The sequence below is a fragment of the Dipodomys spectabilis genome, unplaced genomic scaffold, assembly GCF_019054845.1.
Source record: "Dipodomys spectabilis isolate Male_0828 unplaced genomic scaffold, ASM1905484v1 ptg000234l, whole genome shotgun sequence".
Lineage (NCBI taxonomy): Eukaryota > Metazoa > Chordata > Mammalia > Rodentia > Heteromyidae > Dipodomys > Dipodomys spectabilis.
In genome coordinates this window covers 2,789,273-2,807,395 of record NW_024870911.1, presented here as the reverse complement: position 1 = coordinate 2,807,395, position 18,123 = coordinate 2,789,273, and the positions used below count along the sequence as shown (strand labels likewise).

Sequence of the window (18,123 nt, the reverse complement as noted above, 5' to 3'; positions counted from 1 at the left end):
CTAATTCTGTATAACATTTCCATACCCAGGCTACTTAACAGGCTGATAACTCTTTAATTATTTTATGTATTTCCTTTACAAGGGACTCCCATAAAGCTAAATAAAGTATTTTTACCACTGTTTTTCATCGTTTTGATTGTTATCTTCTGATTCACAAGTCTTCCGTTTCATGCCATTAATTTATCTAACACATATTTATTAAGCAGTCTTATAGGCAGTGATAATACTACAGAGGGGAAAATAGATTTGTAAGTTTTTACTGTTTTGATGCTCCCCTGTTTATGATGAGGGACGAACAGTAAGTGACTAGCTGAAATTCAAAGCAGTGATTTAATAACTAATGTTAAAGAACAGTAATTTGGGTAAGATGAACTCAGATACATAAAAGTCATATTTAATGAATTTAAGTGGGAAACTGAGGAAGAGCCTTACTGAGATAATGGAAGGCTTACTGGTTGGTAAGCATTGGTTAGAGTATTTTTTTTTAATGTAAGAACAAGTACTCAGACTTGGAGTTAGGAGCCTCTCATTTATTTCAAAAAGAAAAAATTCCAATTATGCTGTATCAGAGAAAAAATAAAACAGAAGATCAGGATATAATTCAGAAAAAGACCAGTAGGCTTTGACATGTTCTGTGAATATGGTAGACTTTTTGCTTTGACCCCTAATAATATAAGAAGGTATTGTGTGTGATGAGAAAGGATATAAATGCATCTGTTTGTTGTACTGAGAACAGAAAGTGTAGGGAAATAAAGGTGATAACAAAATGTTGAGGAGCAAAAAGTGGATTGCCATAGTGAAAGTAGAGAAAATAAAAAGGTTAATTCTGAGTGTACATCCCTTGCCACCCATTCCAGGAGACAAGAATTGGGATGGAATTGGTCAAATAAACTCCAGCATTGTTTGTATCAGTTGTTGGGAAAATGGTGTTTCTATTAACTAAAATGGAAAAAAGAATATAGGAGGAGTAGGTTTTACAGGGACACAGTAAGATCAACATATTAATTTTGAAATACCTCTGAGGTTAATGGTGGGGAATGACAAGGGGAAAGTTTAAAGGATAGGTACAGTTTATGAATACAAATATGGGGGGACATAACATACAGAATTTTTTTAAAAGTCCATAAGCCACCACACATAATACAGTCAACCAAATCTGGGTAGGAAAAGATAGAAACAGGTGGAAATGAAGAGAAGCGATTTGGTTCAAGAGCCTACCATGCTTAGAGGGAAACATAGCAGAGCATGGTAGAAAATTTGAAAAGAATCAGATTGTAAAGAAGGAAATAAATCAGAACAAGCAAGAGAAGTGTGTTCCAAGGAGGGAGAGACTAATAAATAGGAGTAATTATGTGTCGGCCTTACCATGTTCCAGGCACCATTCTAAATAGTTTATGCCCAAGTACACAGCAATAGTGACACTGATTCCAATATTAATTTTTAGATAGGCTACCAAAAATTCAATGGTCATTTCAAATGCACACTTTCCCAAAGCCTAAATTAATGAATGCAGGAAATCTGGTTAGGGAGATTATGCTTGTTAACATCTTTACCATGAAATAATGGCAGATCAATAAGAAGAGTACTGACATATGACTCACAGATTTTTTTCAAGAGAGTTTGATGAGGACTATTTCAATAGTTGTGGTTTTGAGTATTTAATATAGATATGCTCTACTGCATCTATTCAGTAAAGAAAGAGGGTGAAATTATTTATAATGTATATACAATTAATTTATATATATGAATTTATATATAATTTATATGTTTATACATAATACATATAATTTTTATATGTTAAGTATGTAATTTTTCATAAGGAATTTAAAAAGATATAAATGTAAGCAAATCCTTCCAGAAGTGTTTCTACTCTTTTAGGACCTTTATTGGGTATTTTTGTAAATTTATACAATAATTTATATATAATTATTTCTTCTATTAACTATAGAATATCTTTTGGCTTAGAGTTTTGCCTAAAACATGGGTGTAACACTTTTTCTCCATCTGACAATATTATCCTTTGTCATCTGCATTTCTATTTTGTTTTTGTTTTGTCGGTTGGGGGGCTTGAACTCTGGCCTTGAACACTGTCCCTGTGCTCTTCTGCTCCAGGCAAGGGCTCTAGCTTGAGCGCCACTTCTGGTTTTCTAGTGATTTTTTTTTTTTTTATTGAAGCTCAGGGTCTCATGGACTTTTCTGCCCAGGCTGGCTTTGAACCATGATCCTCAGATCTCAGCCTCCTGAGTAGCTAGGATTGCAGGGGTGAGCCACTGGCGACCGGCTGCATTTCTATTTTGTTATCATCAGTGTTCATGTTCTGTGTACATGAATAGTTCTGTGCTTTTAGAGTAAGTTAAAAAACACACATATTATTAAAAGAAAAAAAAAATAGGTTGATCCAGGCAACGTAGCTCATGCCTGTAATTCTAGTAATCCTAGCTTACTAAGGAGGCTGAGATCTGAGGATCAAGGTTCAAAGTGAGCACAGGTAGGAAAGTCCAGGAGACTTACCTCTAATTAACCACCAGCAAACTGGAAGTGGCGCTGTCTGTGGCTCAAGTGGTAGACTGCTAGCCTTGAGCTGAAGAGCTTAGGGATAGTGCTCAGACCCAGAGGTCTGATAGTGCTCAGACCCAGACCCCACAAAACAAAACAAAAGACTGATTAAACATACATCTTATAAAGTCATGCATAATCAAGCCATATCTGACAGTTTTCCTTTTGAAAGCCTTTCTGAAAGACTAAAGAACCTTGATATTTGTTTGAATATAAGGATAAAATGGCCTATAACTTTGAATTTGAAGCTCATTTTATGATGCCTTGGGAAAATTGGTCCAAAGAAACTAAGGAATCTGCATATCAAGATGCATTTTCTAGGATTATTCATTTATGATAGTTTAAAATGCTTATTTGTTCAGATGGCTAGATGAGTTTTTGTTGTTGCTATGCCTGTTTTTCCCTATAAAATGGGTAACCATAGAATGATCACAAGGTTGATAGAAAATTATTATCATTTTTTGGGGGGGGTCTGGTCATGGGGCCTGAACTCTGGCCCTGGGCGCTGTCCCTCAGCTCTTCAGCAAGGCTAGCGCTCTACCACTTGAGCCATAGCACCACTTCTGGCTTTTTTCTTTTTGCTTATGTGGTGCTGAGGAATCAAACCCAGGGCCTCAGGCATGCAAGGCAAGTGCTCTACCACTGAGCCACCTCCCCAGCCCTAGAAAAATTATTTTTTATATACATTTCAGCTCATCAGGAATTTCTTAGTCTGGTTTTCCTCACTACAATTCTGTACTAATTTGGCCCTTCTATGTACATAGAGCAAGGATTCATTAACCTTCTTCTTTTTATTTTGCTTCTCCAAAATCTGTTGAAGTTGCTTATCCATTGCACTTTCTTTCATGTTATGAGCTTAAGACTGGGGCATACATCAAACCATAGAATTGCTGTCCAGCAAGTGGGAAGACCTGATTTCAAATCCCAGTACCACTACTACCAAATTTTTTTTGTGTGTGTTTCTCTCACCATATCCCCCTTTGTGATTAGCCTCTCTGATTCAGAAGGTATAATTTTTATGATCAGCATTTATTCCTGCAGACAACCAAAGCTTACCATGAGAAGTTTTCAGACCCAGCCACCCCTTAATATAAAACTCACTCTAATAATGACATGCTTCACAATAATTGGCAACTGCTTACTTAAATAAGCTTTTCCAAAAATCTTTACATACTTTACAGATATACATTTGCACAATTATGTTCAAATTGTGATAATCAAAGATGTTTTTGATTAACATAGCTTATTAATATGTTGTAGCTGACTACAACACTTTGTAAGTCTTTGCAAGTATTAAATAATCCAGTTTTTCACTAATCTGGGTGGTCTTTGCCTAAGATAGTTTACATTTTTAGGTTAACAAAATATATTTGTCCATTTTCAGGGTTGATTTTCTCTTAATTTCATTGAAATAAACTTTTGTAATGGATATCTAAATGTACTTGAAATGTAATTTTATCCTGTGCTGAAAATTATAAATAGAAAAAGGTCCATAGAACAGTATAGTGTCTTGAGCTATATGTAAGTAAAAGCATTTTGAAAATCTAATTCATGATGTTATTGTGAGAGAAATGTGAACCTGTTTTTCTGAGCTCTTTCTTATCTTGAAGCTTGGCATTCCTTTAAAACAAGGCTTTGATGGTAGAATATCTTAAACAGGCATCTCCTTCTCTGGTTACTAGTTTAATGTCTCACAAATACAGACCATGAAGGTGGCCTTATTAACTGTCTTAGCAATTTAAGATAAGACAGATTATAATATATTTCATATGGTAGTTCACTAATAAGCTACATTATCACAATAACCTGTATAAAATTCAATCGGGATGATATTTCAGCCACTCAGCTACTAAAAATGAAAACACATAGGGGAGAAAGCTAAATTTTTAAGTCATATATGGATTAGCCAATAATCAATTTGTGAAAATTTTTATAAAACAGAAGTATAAGGACAATATATTTTGTGACACACTCTCAAGTGTATATAGTCATAAAACAAATCATTTTTAAAGGAGCACAAGTGGCCTTGAAATACAATAAAAAGATAGGTTGGCTGAAATGCTTAAACACTTCTTGTCTCTTAGAGTTTTTCACCTGTGACATAATATTTTATAGCAGTTCTCAAGTCTCCATCAGGAGGAAAAAAAATCCTTACAATTCAGAAAGAATCTAGCTTAAGGAAATCAGTAAATCTTAATTTTGAATATATAATTGATTTCTGCCCTAAGCAAGTATAATACATACAGTATAAAAATGTATTTTGGTATATCTCAGTCTTTAAAATCTTTAATAACTATTCTGTACTTACATTTGGACTTTTGTACAAAAATCCTTAACGTAAGTCTTTTAAAAGTATATCATAAACTGAAGAGAGGAGAGTCTTGGTTTGAGAGTCTTGGGCGGAAAAGCTCCCAAGACCCTTCCTCAACCCACAGTTTGGCACACTGGTAAGTACTTGTCACAACAAGCTATTTGGAAGGCTGAGATACTGGCACTCTTGCACTGAGAGAGACTCCATTTCCACAGAAAGGAATGTGGATATTGTGGCCTGTGCCTTTGCTGCCAGTGGGGACAAAAAAGTAGTCAGAGTGAGTTTCTGTGATATTTTAGCAGCCTAGCAAGCATTAAGCCCTGAGTACTACATATATATATAGCGAACATATAATATATGTACACACATATATACAGATATATACACATGTATACATATATTAGTAAATATAAATTAATATGTTACATATATTTATGTATGCAATATTTCATTTAATTTATTAAATATTTTGTTCTTGTATTTCTTTCAAGACTTTTATAGTAAATTTGAGTATAATTCTTGCCTTTTTAACATATTATTTTATAATATATAAAATTTGGAAATAAACTTGGGGGGTGAAGCATCATGAACCGCTTTATATTTTCTAATTTATTTCTTTGTACCCTTTATTTTGTTAAATAGGATGCTATAGTGAAGTATAATTTTGTTTTATTGTTTTCCTCCTTTCTGTTTTTGAGGGGGAAGGGCAGATAATAGGGTTGATATTAGAGCCTCATGCAATTATTTTACCCCTTGTTAGTTTTTCCGGTAGAACCTTGTACTAATTCTACTTTGGCTGCATAAAACTGTGATCCTCCTTTCTCTGCCTTCTGAGTAGCATGCATTACAGACATGAACTACCAAACCAGACTGTGATTTTTCCATTTCTTTGCGTATAAAAAGTAAGAAATATCTAACTCCCCAGTAGAAGGACTTTCATTCTTACAAACAGTATTCTCCAAGAGTAAAGGCAAATAGAAAAGACAGAAACAAGGAAGATTATTTGACCACTTGGGAGAGGAAGTTCTGGTGCTTGGAGCCTACTTTGTTTTGAATACCAAATGTGCTCCATAGTTAAATTGAAAACAACAACACAAAAAAGACTGCATATAGTTTTATCTTCTTCCCTTCCATGTTCTGGAAAGCTCCCCACCCCCAAAAAAATCCCTTGATCATCTTATTTCCCAGAGAGGTGATCATTATTCTCTTTAGTTAAGCTCACAGTTTTGAGAGTCTCAGTGAGTCTCATAACAGGATCTTCAGAGGTTTGTTTCTGATATTTTCTCCCCTATCCATTATTTAAGTCTCATTTGACAATGTGTCAGAATTAAAAACAGCATACAATCTTCAACTCAGGTGTCTATAGACTCAATATGATCATAATTCCTATTTGATTTATTTACCCAACTTGCCTCAGAGTTGTGTCTACAAGTTCCCTTGTGTCGGTTTACTAATAAACTTCAGGTTCTTGTTCACCCTGTCCCTGACTTGTTACTAACTTGTTCTAAATGTAAAACTTGGGAAATTATGTTACAAGCACATGGGGAAAATATTTTTCAAAAATCTAGATATAGTGGTAAAGAAAAAAATGGTAAGAAAAGGGGAGGGAGCTATTGAAAACAAAGATTCTGAGTCCAGTCAAAAGAGTTATGCTAGATAGGTGGACATTTTAACCATGTAAGAGAATGGTTGAAAAAAATGATAGAAAAGAAGATATGGAGGATTTACAATGTCTGTGAACTGTAGGTAGATAGTTATTTTAAGGCTGAAGTAATCATTTTTAGACAATTGTTAATAAATCCTACATCAAACCTGGTATATTGCCTAAGAAATTTTAAGTACTAGAGGTAGTTGAATTTGAAGGTACAAATGTAAGATCTTTGATTTTTTTTAATTTTTTTTTTTTGTCAGTCATGGGGCTTGAACTCTGGGCCTGAGCGCTGTCCCTCAGCTCTTCAGCTCAAGGCTAGTTCTCTACCACTTGAATTACAGCACCACTTCTGGTTTTCTGGTGGTTTATTGGAAATAAGAATTTCATGGACTTTCCTACCTGGGCTGGCTTTGAACCGCAATCCTCAGATGTCAGCCTCCTGAGTAGCTAGGATTATAGGCATGAGCCACTGGCACCCAGCTAGATCTTTGAATTTTAAACTTTACATTGAATCTACTACTACTATGCGTGTTTCCAGGAATTTATTAATCTCTCCTTTTAAAATTTCTTTCTTTGCCTACAGTACCAAGAGGAAAGCCTAGATACTTTTTTGTGGTCCTTTCTGGTCCAAATTGTTCATTTTGGAAAAGTAATCAAATAATCAAAAGCATTTTTAGTTCTTATAGTCTAGAGATGCTATTGGAAGTGCTGAAAGATGGAATTAGTATGTAAGCACAGGAATGGAAGGAAAACATAGATGTAGACACATTTGTAGAAGTGCAAACAGCTTATCTGTAACAATGGAGAGGGGGAAAGTGCAAGTCAGTTCTGTGGTTTGAAGCCTGCATGACAAAAACTACCATGACCCTCTGAAAGGGCATATAAGGGAATAAAAGAAGGCAAATGATGAATTTTGTGTGTCGAGTTCAAAGATTATTAACTGGGCACATTAAAGAAGAAGTTAATTCTGGAAGATAGAATTTTAATTGAAGTATCAGTAGAAAATAAATTAATATGTGTTGGGAAGCATAACATTGTTAGAGGAACAGAGCCAAAGTGGCATAAAATCTTACCTTTAAATGTGGAGGGAAAGAAGTCTTAAGAAAGAAATTAAGAAAATAAAGAATGGTGGTGGGCAATTTGGGTGGGTTTGGTGGACGATTTTGGAACAAGACAGATCCAAAAAAATGAACATAGTTAAAGATATTAGAAATCAGTGCAAACTGAACAAATCTTTGATGGTTTCCAAGCAAACAGCTTCTGCCAAGGGAAGCAAGGAAGCAGCTACTGGTCAAAGAATTGAAGTGAGAGGACTTAGAACAAAGTCCATCCGTAGCAACTAGAGTATTCTTTCACAACACATCAGAAAACACACGTTGCCCATAAAACTAGTTGTTTTTAATTAAATTCTGCAATATCCTGGAACTTTATCATTGCTTTTTTCCCCAGTTGCTAGAAATATTGCATTTCTTTAAAAAATAACAAAAGAAAATTAATAAGTGGTTTCAATTAGCTGAAAGTATGTGGTTTCATTATCATCTTGTTTTTATGTTCAAGGTTAGAGCATATAGCACAGATTAAAACTTTGGGTTGTTTCCGTAAATCTTGAGATCGACAAATTAACTGAGAAAGTTTACAATAGATTTTTTTTTCTTATTTTGGAAGTGTGGAAAAATTGGGTGCATTTATTTTTAATTTAATTTTAAAGTAATATTTTGTTGTGCTGAGACAGCATATATGCATATATATACATATATACATATATATAAATATATATATATATATATATGCACCTACTTTCTGTTATTGTTACTGAGGTGGTTGGCATACTTGTGACCAGTTGAGCTAGTGCACAATGTAGTTAAAATTAAAGAATAATTTATATGTAAAGAATGACATAATAATACATGTAGAAGATAGATTCTCTATGAACCAGAAATCTTCCATGAGAATGTGTTTTCCTGAAACCAAAGAGTTGTAAGGATCTACATGTTCCCACCAGTCCTCTTGGAGGAGTAAAAATTATTTATAGAACATATCATTATCCTAAGCTATCTTCCCCTTGGCTGAAATACCCTCTGCTAGTCAACAAAGCAACTGGAACAATTGTATCATAGTTCCATGTGACTGTTCCTGCTTGAAGCCAGTACTTCTCCAGGCTTTCCATACTAGGCATCCACTGCCAGCGGGTTTATGTAAGTCCTCACAATTCACATAAGAAGGGAATCTCCACTCAGCTCTCCACCCACACCACAAGAAATAAGTGAACGTCACTGCGTCTCTTGATCTAGCTATGTGCCTCAGAACATGAATTTCTTACTTCTTATTGATTCCCTAAAGTCTCCAGTTACAAAGGTTAAAGTTTCTACCAAAGTTGAATAATATTAAAATACTAATATCACATAGCGATAATTTTAGGTTAATACAGACATGTAGAGGTGTGCAGCATTATTTCATAATACATTCATAATCAGAGGTCATGGTGTTTATGTGATGTCATCCTAATTTTCTGATTAATTTGTTCTTTCTCCATGTTTTCCTGTGTTCCAATTGCATTTCATTGATTCATAGTTTTCATGTAAGTTTGTACTTTCTTTCCATATTTAAAGAATCTCTTTAATTCAATTTCTCTGTTTCTCCTCATACAGTCTGACAGCCAGATATGCAACTCAGTCTAATCACAGTGGAATTGCAACCAGTCAAAAAAAGCCTACTAGGTCAGTGAATATCTCTAATTTATTGCTTATTAGTGATATTCAAGTAAATGCCCACTGATACTTTTTTTCGTATCCCTCTAAATTTTCTTAAAACCCAACACATTCTTCTAAGTGGATTTCCCTCCAGAGACTCAGGGACAAGTCTATGTGTGTTAGGTGATTAATTAGGTTTGCCTTCTTCTATTTCCATTTAGTTTTATCTAGTGCTATACTGTGATAAATTCTACTCCCTATGTTGAGAGAAATTCAGGGGGAAATTGCTATGAAACTCGTATGATTATTTCTAGGTCACAGAATGTGTAAGTTTTACCAAAAGATTATAAATGATTTTTAATATGGATATGTGTTGAAATTGCATGTTTAAAGAGAGAGACGCAGATTTTTGATGTAGAAGTTCACACTAGGTCAGTTCTTCTGTCTCTTGTTTAAATTTCTGTTTCTTCATGCTATGCTTATTTAAAAGGCACATGTCAGTATATACTGTTTGGAGAATAATAGTATATAAAATGTTTTGGGAAAATTAAATTGATGAAGGATGATGGTAGACAAGAAGTGAGTAAAGTCACAGTAAAAATGCATCTCCAGTTATTGTGTGATTCTTTGACTCATCGGATAGCTCATTGGGGAGCTATCCAATGGTGCTGTATTAGTCATGGCTCCATTAATGAGCCATAATGTGCAATGCTTGGCCACAAAGACTGCTTTTGATGCCTTGACCAGAGGTAGTTGCCTTTCTTTCTGGCTATGGTTCTCTGCCTTAATTTTCTTAAGAGTAAAAATGATTCTGGAGAAATAGTCTATAAATTGTACTTAATTAAAAGTTACAATGAATTAACATGATTTAAGAGGTATAAGAAACAATGACCTGCTCTGTATTCTTAGCATCTTTATCACTCCTTATAAAACTTGGACATGAAAGATGCACATTCTCTCTCTTATTCTCTCTCTCTCTCTTTTCCTAGTTTTCTTCATCTCAATTCCCTTTTAATTATTTTGATGAATGACCTGGAGCCTCTGGCTGCCTGTCAAATTAGGGTAATGGGAAGAGCAAATTTGTTTTTTGTAATTTGTTTTCATTTGTTCTTCTGAGAACTGAAGATCACTTAGCTTCATGGGGCACATCAAAGACTAAAATGTATTTTAATTGCTTTCTAGAAACAACTGAGTTCCATTATAAGCAGGGCAAGTTGTGTGACAAAATTTGTTTGCATATGTGAGTCTGAAGTGAAATTTCTAAGACTATGGTTATGTCTTCAGGAATTGTTCTCAGATTTATTATGATTAGGTAATTTGACCCAATTAATTAATTGAGTTCTTTCAGCAGATCACAGTCACTGGTACTGTAAATTCCTAGTGTCTGTGTTGTTTTGCTGTACTTACAAATCCTTATAGGTCCAATTGAATAAAAGTTAAATGCTGGAGTCATTTGGAAAAAATTCTAATCTTGTGTATGACACAACCTCTAATTAGCCAAATAGCTGAAGGGAATATTTATTAGCCACATGTATTTAAACTCGAAAATACAGTCAAGATTTTGAAGTTCTTATCTGTTCTAAGACATCAACATTTCTTTAATGTGAGCATTTGCATCTTTCTAATGCACATTCCATTTTACAATACTTATTTCTGTTGTAAAAGCATTTATATTTTCTAAGGGTTTGGTTTCTTAAACAATATGCAGAAATAATATGTGTTATTATCAACACAAGTTCAAATTTAATTATGGATAGTGAAATTTTGATATATGACAGATACAAACAACTTGTTCATAAAAGTTTATTAGAGGAGACCTGTAAAAAATTTAATGCACCGTTTATGATCTTTGGATTGCTTTGTCAGTTTTCCTTTGAGAATAGGAGTTTTCAAAGTAGTACACAGTGTCACTCACTTGGGGGCAGCAAATACCAACAAAGAGGTTGGCAATAGTTGTTTCTTAAATAGATCCTAGATTGCCAATATTACTTTTTAAAAGTAATTCCCAATGTTTTGAGTTGGTTATGAATATTCTTTATATGATAGTAGTATAAAATAAAAGTTAAACATATCTCATGAAATAATAATTGAAATTACAAAGGGAAAAGGACCCAAAGTCATATTTAAGTTATAATCCAAATGAAATAACATTGCATCATTTCTTTCCTCCTGGCTTGTTCTTCACAAACGGAGTAGCTAAGACTTTTCTCACTAGAAATAAATTTTATATTGTCATTCTATTAGGTCTTCCTCTTCTAAGACTTTTCTTCTGTCTTGTCATATCTGCTCTGTGATCATGTGGCCATTCTTGCAAGATCACCAGTGAAAGTCTAGATGATCAGAATGAAAGTTTTCACATGAGGTAACACAGTCAAATACAAATTAACATGACATTCTCAGCACCATGTTTTAATTAGGAAAGCTTTACTATCATAGATAGTCAGTCAATATTTTTTATTTACCATTTGTTTGATAACTTTATCCCAGTCATTACTTATTTACAAGGCTTAAAACACAGCCATCTAAGATAAACAGCACCCCATCCATTGAATAAAACCTTAAGAATAACTTCAATTAGCTGATAGCTGACAACCTAACGATGATTAAATGGTATTGTTTTGATTTCCTTTACATGTAGTTGTTTTGGTATTTTTTAAGTCCAGGTTTTATTCATCTGGAATGGAGGAGTAAGTATCTGGTTAGACGAAGGTCACTGTACTTTAATCTTTCCCTGTCATTAATCTTTGGTGCCACGTTTTGTGAAAAGTGAAGCAAGAGTTTTCTGATAATCTCTAGACTTTTTGTTTAGCTATTTGTTAAACTACCATTTTCTGCTAGGTACATTTTAGAAGATACTTACTATGTTGTGGTTTTCCCATTTACTCTTTCCTGCCCAGAATCCCTTCCTCCTTATTTTTGAAATGTAAGATAATGATGTAATTGTTCTCATGTTATTTCAGGCTTCCAGGGCCCTCTAGGGTGCCGGCTGCAGGCAGCAGCAGCAAGGGCCAAGGAGCCTCCAATCTAAATAGGAGAAGTCAGAGCTTCAACAGCATTGACAAGAACAAGCCTCCCAATTATGCAAATGGAAATGAAAAAGGTAAGCATTCATTGTTGTGTCATTACAGCCCAAAGCCATCTGAGACTTGTTCACTAACACTTTAAATTTAATATGTGAATGGTAGAACAGCTTTGGCAATGAGCCTGGTACCAGTGGAATTTTCATGTGTTTCCTAACTCTCCTCCTGGATTCAACCTTGCTTTAGGATTCTTTTTATCTGAAGAGCATTTTAAGAAAGTAAGCTTTTGCATTTTAAAGTAGATAATTATGTAACCTGAACATAAATCTATTTCACACACACAAAAATCTTCCAGGATGCAAGCATACAGCATGTTTATGCCTTTTGTGTTTTATATTTAATATAGTTTTATGATATCTGGATAAAAATGATTAGACAGTTTTCTCTTATAAACCATATTGCTATATAAAGTTATATGGTTTATATTAACTTTATTTGAATCCTTTTGATGGCTAACATAAGTGCTATAAGGATCTGAGGAAGTGAAGGGGATCATCAGGTTGTGGTAGGTATTTACCTTAGAAAGCAACACCCTCAGAAATATTTGAGACCACAGTTTTCCCCAGACAAATTATTCATGTTTACAGAGTTTTTAACAGTAGTACCTAATATAAATATCAAGTCATCATATCAATAGGAAGTCAAGAACAACCACTGGAAGTCTGTGTTAAACACAGATTTTCAGTTGTCTAGATTGGACTCAGCTCTCTGGAATAGGTGAAGTGAGCATTTAAAGGGGTGTTAACTCGAGACCTTTCTTCCCAGCAGAGCTGAGAAGGATGGGCAGCCCTCACCTGGGTCATCAGGGAACTGAGATTTTGCACTGAGTCTTGAGTCCTGTGGCTAGTGGAGTGACAAGAGTGTCCTGCTGCGTTTCCGAGTATTTTTAAAGCCATGGATGTTTTTTTAACTCTTCATGGTACTGAGCCCCATATGAAGCAGCATTTGGAGTTTTATTAAACCAAGCCATTCGCAAAATGCTCTTGAATAATGAACTATGAACTCTTACGTAAGCTCATTGTAAATCGTTTCATTTAGGTAATCAGACAGCTTTCAGTTATTCATAAATTGATGGAGTACTCTATCAATCATATTTCCTTTTGTGGTGGGAGATCTGGTCATGGGTCCTGAACTCTGGACCTGGGCACTGTCCCTCAGCTCTTCAGCTCAAGGCTAGTGCTCTACCATTTGAGCCACAGCACCACTTCTGGCTTTTTTCTTTTTGTTTATGGGGTGCTGAGGAATCGAACCCAGGGCCTCATGCGTGCAAGGCAAGCACTCTACCACTGAGCCACCTTCCCAGTCCCTCATATTTACTTCTGCGACTGTCTTCCTCTACAAATGGAACATAACCTGTGCAAACTTGAAACCCTAAGCACAGACAAGTGTGTTTTGCTCCCTGAATATATTCCTATCTGTTAGATCAAATGGGACAAGAAGAGAAGAAAAAGTGTGTATTTGGAAATTAGTAGAGGTTTCTCTTTAAATTACAGAATACAGTCTTTGATTTAAGATCTAATAAATATCACTGAAAATGTATACTTTTCCTGGGAAGAAAAGAGAGTGTTTTTCAATGAAAAGACAAACACACTTTTCTTTATTTTATGGACTTCTTCAACAGTGTCCAAGTGCTGGGCACTGGTGGCTCATGTCTGTAATCCTATTACTCAAGAGGCTGATATCTGAGGATTGCAGTTCAAACCTAGCCTGGGAAGGAAAGTTAAGAGATTCTTTTATCACCAATAAACTACCAAAAGGCCAGGAGTGGAGCTTGAATGAAAAACTAAAGGACAGTGCCCACCCCCAGAATTCAAGCCTCAGTATGGAAAAAGTGTCCTAAATGTTCAATGTTAATACTTCAATCATATCTTATGGAATTTCAAGCAGAGTTGATAAGTTTATGAATAAGATATGTTTGATGACTACTGCAGTATTCATTTAAACTACTAGATATTCAGTGATACATTTTGACAAAATACTAACAATTTTGACTTAGAGCGTCTCTAAATAAACTAGTGCTTGACTATTATATATGTCTAAATGTTTGTGTAATATGACAGTCTTTCAAAGGAAAATCCTGAACATACACCAGAATGAAAAGTCTTCATGGCTGCTGAATCTCTTAAGGATGTGTCTGGTAGTATAAAATTAGAACATAGCAATATTTATAATAACCACAAGGTGGAGACAGACGTCACATATATGATCGTTATAGTCAATTGCTTAGATACATATGAACAAAAGACAAGAATTTTTTAATAAGTTATTTTATTGTAAAAATACCGTACAGAGGGGTTACAATTACATGAGCAAGGTAATGAGTACATTTCTTATCAAGCATTGTTGCTTCTTCCTTTGTTTCGCCTTACCATCCATCCCCCCACCCTGCCAAAGTTGTAAAGTTTGTTTTTCAACATAGCATCTTGTATATTTCATTGCTGCAATGGGTCCACCTGTATCCCATGGCAAAGGACATAGCTAGCAAGATCAGTAGAAAGCCCACAGATTGGGAGAAGATTTTCACTATCCCTACAACGGACAAGGGTCACATATCTAAAATATACCTGGAACTCAAAAAATTAAATCCCCTAACAACAAATCCTCAAAGAAACAACTGCCCAATAAATAAGTGGGCTAAAGACTTAAAGAGAAACTTCTCTGAAGAGGAAAGAAGGATGGTCAGTAGACACATGAAGAAATGCTCAACCTCTCTAGCCATAAAAGGAATGCAAATCAAAACAACACTGAGATACCACCTCACCCCAGTTAGAATGTCTATAATCAAGAACTCTAAAGTTTGTTTTTCAACACAGCATTTTACATCTCATTGTTGCAATGAGTCCACCTATGTCCCTATTTAAACAATTTGGTTTTTTCCCTTCCCCTACCCAAATTTTACAAACATCAAATACAGTGAAAACAGGGGTTATACTGTGTGTGTGGGGGGGGACATACAAAGTAACAAAACAATCACCTTATAAATATATTAGAAACAATAGCAAGAAAGTAAAAACCACTTGTGCCCTTATCTTGGGGTTCATTTTGCCTAACATCATCTTATCTGACCTTTTCTGCTTATCTCAGACATATACTACAAACAAGACCACACTAAAGCTACCAGCACAACTATGTTTATTGAAGCATGATTTACTATAGCTAAGATCTGGAACCAACCCAGATGCCCCTCAGTAGATGAATGGATCAAGAAAATGTGGTATATATACACAATGGAATTCTATGCCTCCATCAGAAAGAATGAAAATGCCCCATTTGTTAGGAAATGGAAAGACTTGGAAAAAAATATATTAAGTGAAGTAAGCCAGGCCCAAAGAAACATAGGCCCCATGGTTTCCCTTATTTGCAATAACTAGTATATGTCTGAGACAAGCAGAAAAGGTCAGATAAGTTGATGTTAGGTGAAATGAACCAGTATTCAAATATTTTTTTCTTTCATGCGATTGTTTCTAACATATTTATAAGATGATTTCTTTGTTGCTTTGTATGTCCCTCCCCCATGGTATAACCCCTGCATTCACTGTATTTGATGTTGGTATAATTTGGGGAGGGGAAGGGCAAAAACAAACCGTTTAAATAGGGAGGGATACAGGTGGACCCATTGCAACAATGAGATGTACAAGTCGTTCGAACTTTTCAACTTTGGCTGGGGAGGGGGATCGGGGGTGGGTGTGGGGTGGGAGGTGATAGGAAGGGATGGGAAGGAAAAACAAAGGAGGAGGCTACAATGCTTGATAAGAAATGTACTCACTATCTTGCCCATGTAATTGTAACCCCTCTGTATAGTATTTTCACAGTAATAAAATATAATTCCCAAACATTTGAAATCTGAGATCACACATTCATAGATACTTATTATACATCAAATGTGGGCAACAAATTTCTATCAACTTGAAAAGTATAGTTTAATTTAATTGCTTGATATAATAAGGCCATCTTGTATGTATGTATTTTAATATCACATCCCATTTTCTGTTAACTGTAGGGATACATTGTGGCAGTAGATCTAATACTGTTTTCTTAATCATGTCAAGCTTTTTCATATCCAATCCGTTGTTTTAAATTGTAAGAACACATAAAACATGTATTATGTGAAAATTCATTTACAGTTTCCTGTGCATTTTAAATTAATATGCTTGATTTAACCTTTTCAAATGAAAAATTATCTATAAGATGCTTTCTGGATGCTTCTAAGTAGAAACATACTATTTGCTTTCATTTCCAAGGCCTACATGATAAACTATATGAGTCAGTTCTGGAGTGTATAAAAGGTATAATAGATAGTAAAGGGTAATTCCCACTTGAAACTATTTCATTTCCCCATTGAAGAGAAACAAACTGTTCAAAGTGTTATAGTTTTCATTTGTATAATTTGTAAAAAAAATAAAAAAATAAAAAGCAATAATTTATTTGCAAATGGTGTGACATCTGATGAAAAAAAATCAGTAGTGAATCCTAAACTGATCTTCCAAAGATTCATCCAATGTCATTTCAGTAATAAGGCAATTCTGAAAAATGTGTGCTCATTTTATCCTCTCACCAAATGAATTAAAATATCAGTGAACATTGTCATAAATCATTACTTGCAGAGAAGGCTGAAATAGAAATATCCCAATAGCATGAAATGTCATCTTAGAGGCATGTCTGAATGAATTGTAGAAACAAATTTCTCACAGAACAAATGGTGAAATGAAGATAGCATCTTTTGTAAAGCCTTTCTTTAAGTGTACTTTACTTCCCTCTTCTGATACCTGCCGTTTAGAAATTGACAATGAATGATGCATTCTGACACCACCATTTATCCATTTGCCCATGTGTTCTGTAAGAGTACTCTAACTAGTTAGAGACACTCTTCAAAGAAAGCTTAAATCCCAAACTCATACCAGATTCATTTGGGCATATAGTTTGCATGCTTGAAATGAGCTTAAGAGATCATTGTTGTATTACCAAACCTGCGATAAATATGGAAATTGCCAAAGAGGTTTAAAATGATTAGGAATGTAAATTTCCTAGTTTTATTGGAAATCAAATTTCTGGATTATGACCTACAAACATATGTCACTAGATTGAATTCCTTAGAGGAGAGATGTATTTCCTGTTGCTAGGAGACATGCCACAGCACTAGAGAGAATACTGCCACATTTGCACTCTTTCTTCCAAATGATTCTTATGTGGAACTTGAACATTTGTTGAAGAGGAGAGTTCCTTCTTTGTCCCTGGATTCGAATCAAGCATTTCTTGCTGTGGAAGCTTTTACTTTAATATACACTCAGCATAAAATTAGTAGGACTGACTCCAAGGATTTACAAACATTTTAGCTCAATAGTTTGAAACTAGTAGAGTTCATGTGAATTTAGCATTAGTCATGGAATTTCAGCCACTCATTATCTGCTAAAACACAGAGATTTAGCTCTTAAGCACTTTTCTGTTTTTTCTTAATTATTCTGAATTTACCATAAAGAACTGAACTGTTTCATCTGCTTTTCAAAGTAATGCAAATGAATCTTACTTATATGACTTTACTGATGATTTGATTATGCATCTTTCTACAACTCTTTTCCTTATTACTTAGTACTTACACAAGCCTAAAATGTGATGTCAATATTGTAATTTCACGGATTTAAAAAGTTTTCACAAGTTAACACAACTAGGAATATATCAGTTTATGAAAGGTAACTAGTCTTGGTCATATATGCTATTTCTTTACATATACATACATGCATATTGAAGTGTTCATGCATTATGCTTACCTGAATGCAAATTGCATACTTGAAAGAAAATGACTGGCTGGTGAATGGAAACATACCTAAATTCCCCAGC

General features: G+C 34.6%; 1 protein-coding gene across 1 annotated transcript in view; it reads left to right on the top strand.

Annotated features, from left to right (window-relative positions):
- Nav3 (neuron navigator 3) overlaps positions 1-18,123 on the top strand; it is a 296,229-nt gene that overhangs the window by 124,913 nt on the left and 153,193 nt on the right. The window contains exons 6-7 of the mRNA XM_042699113.1: positions 9,167-9,235; positions 12,169-12,308. Coding sequence (XP_042555047.1) covers positions 9,167-9,235; positions 12,169-12,308 — 209 coding nt within the window. The remainder of the gene's footprint in view (positions 1-9,166; positions 9,236-12,168; positions 12,309-18,123) is intronic.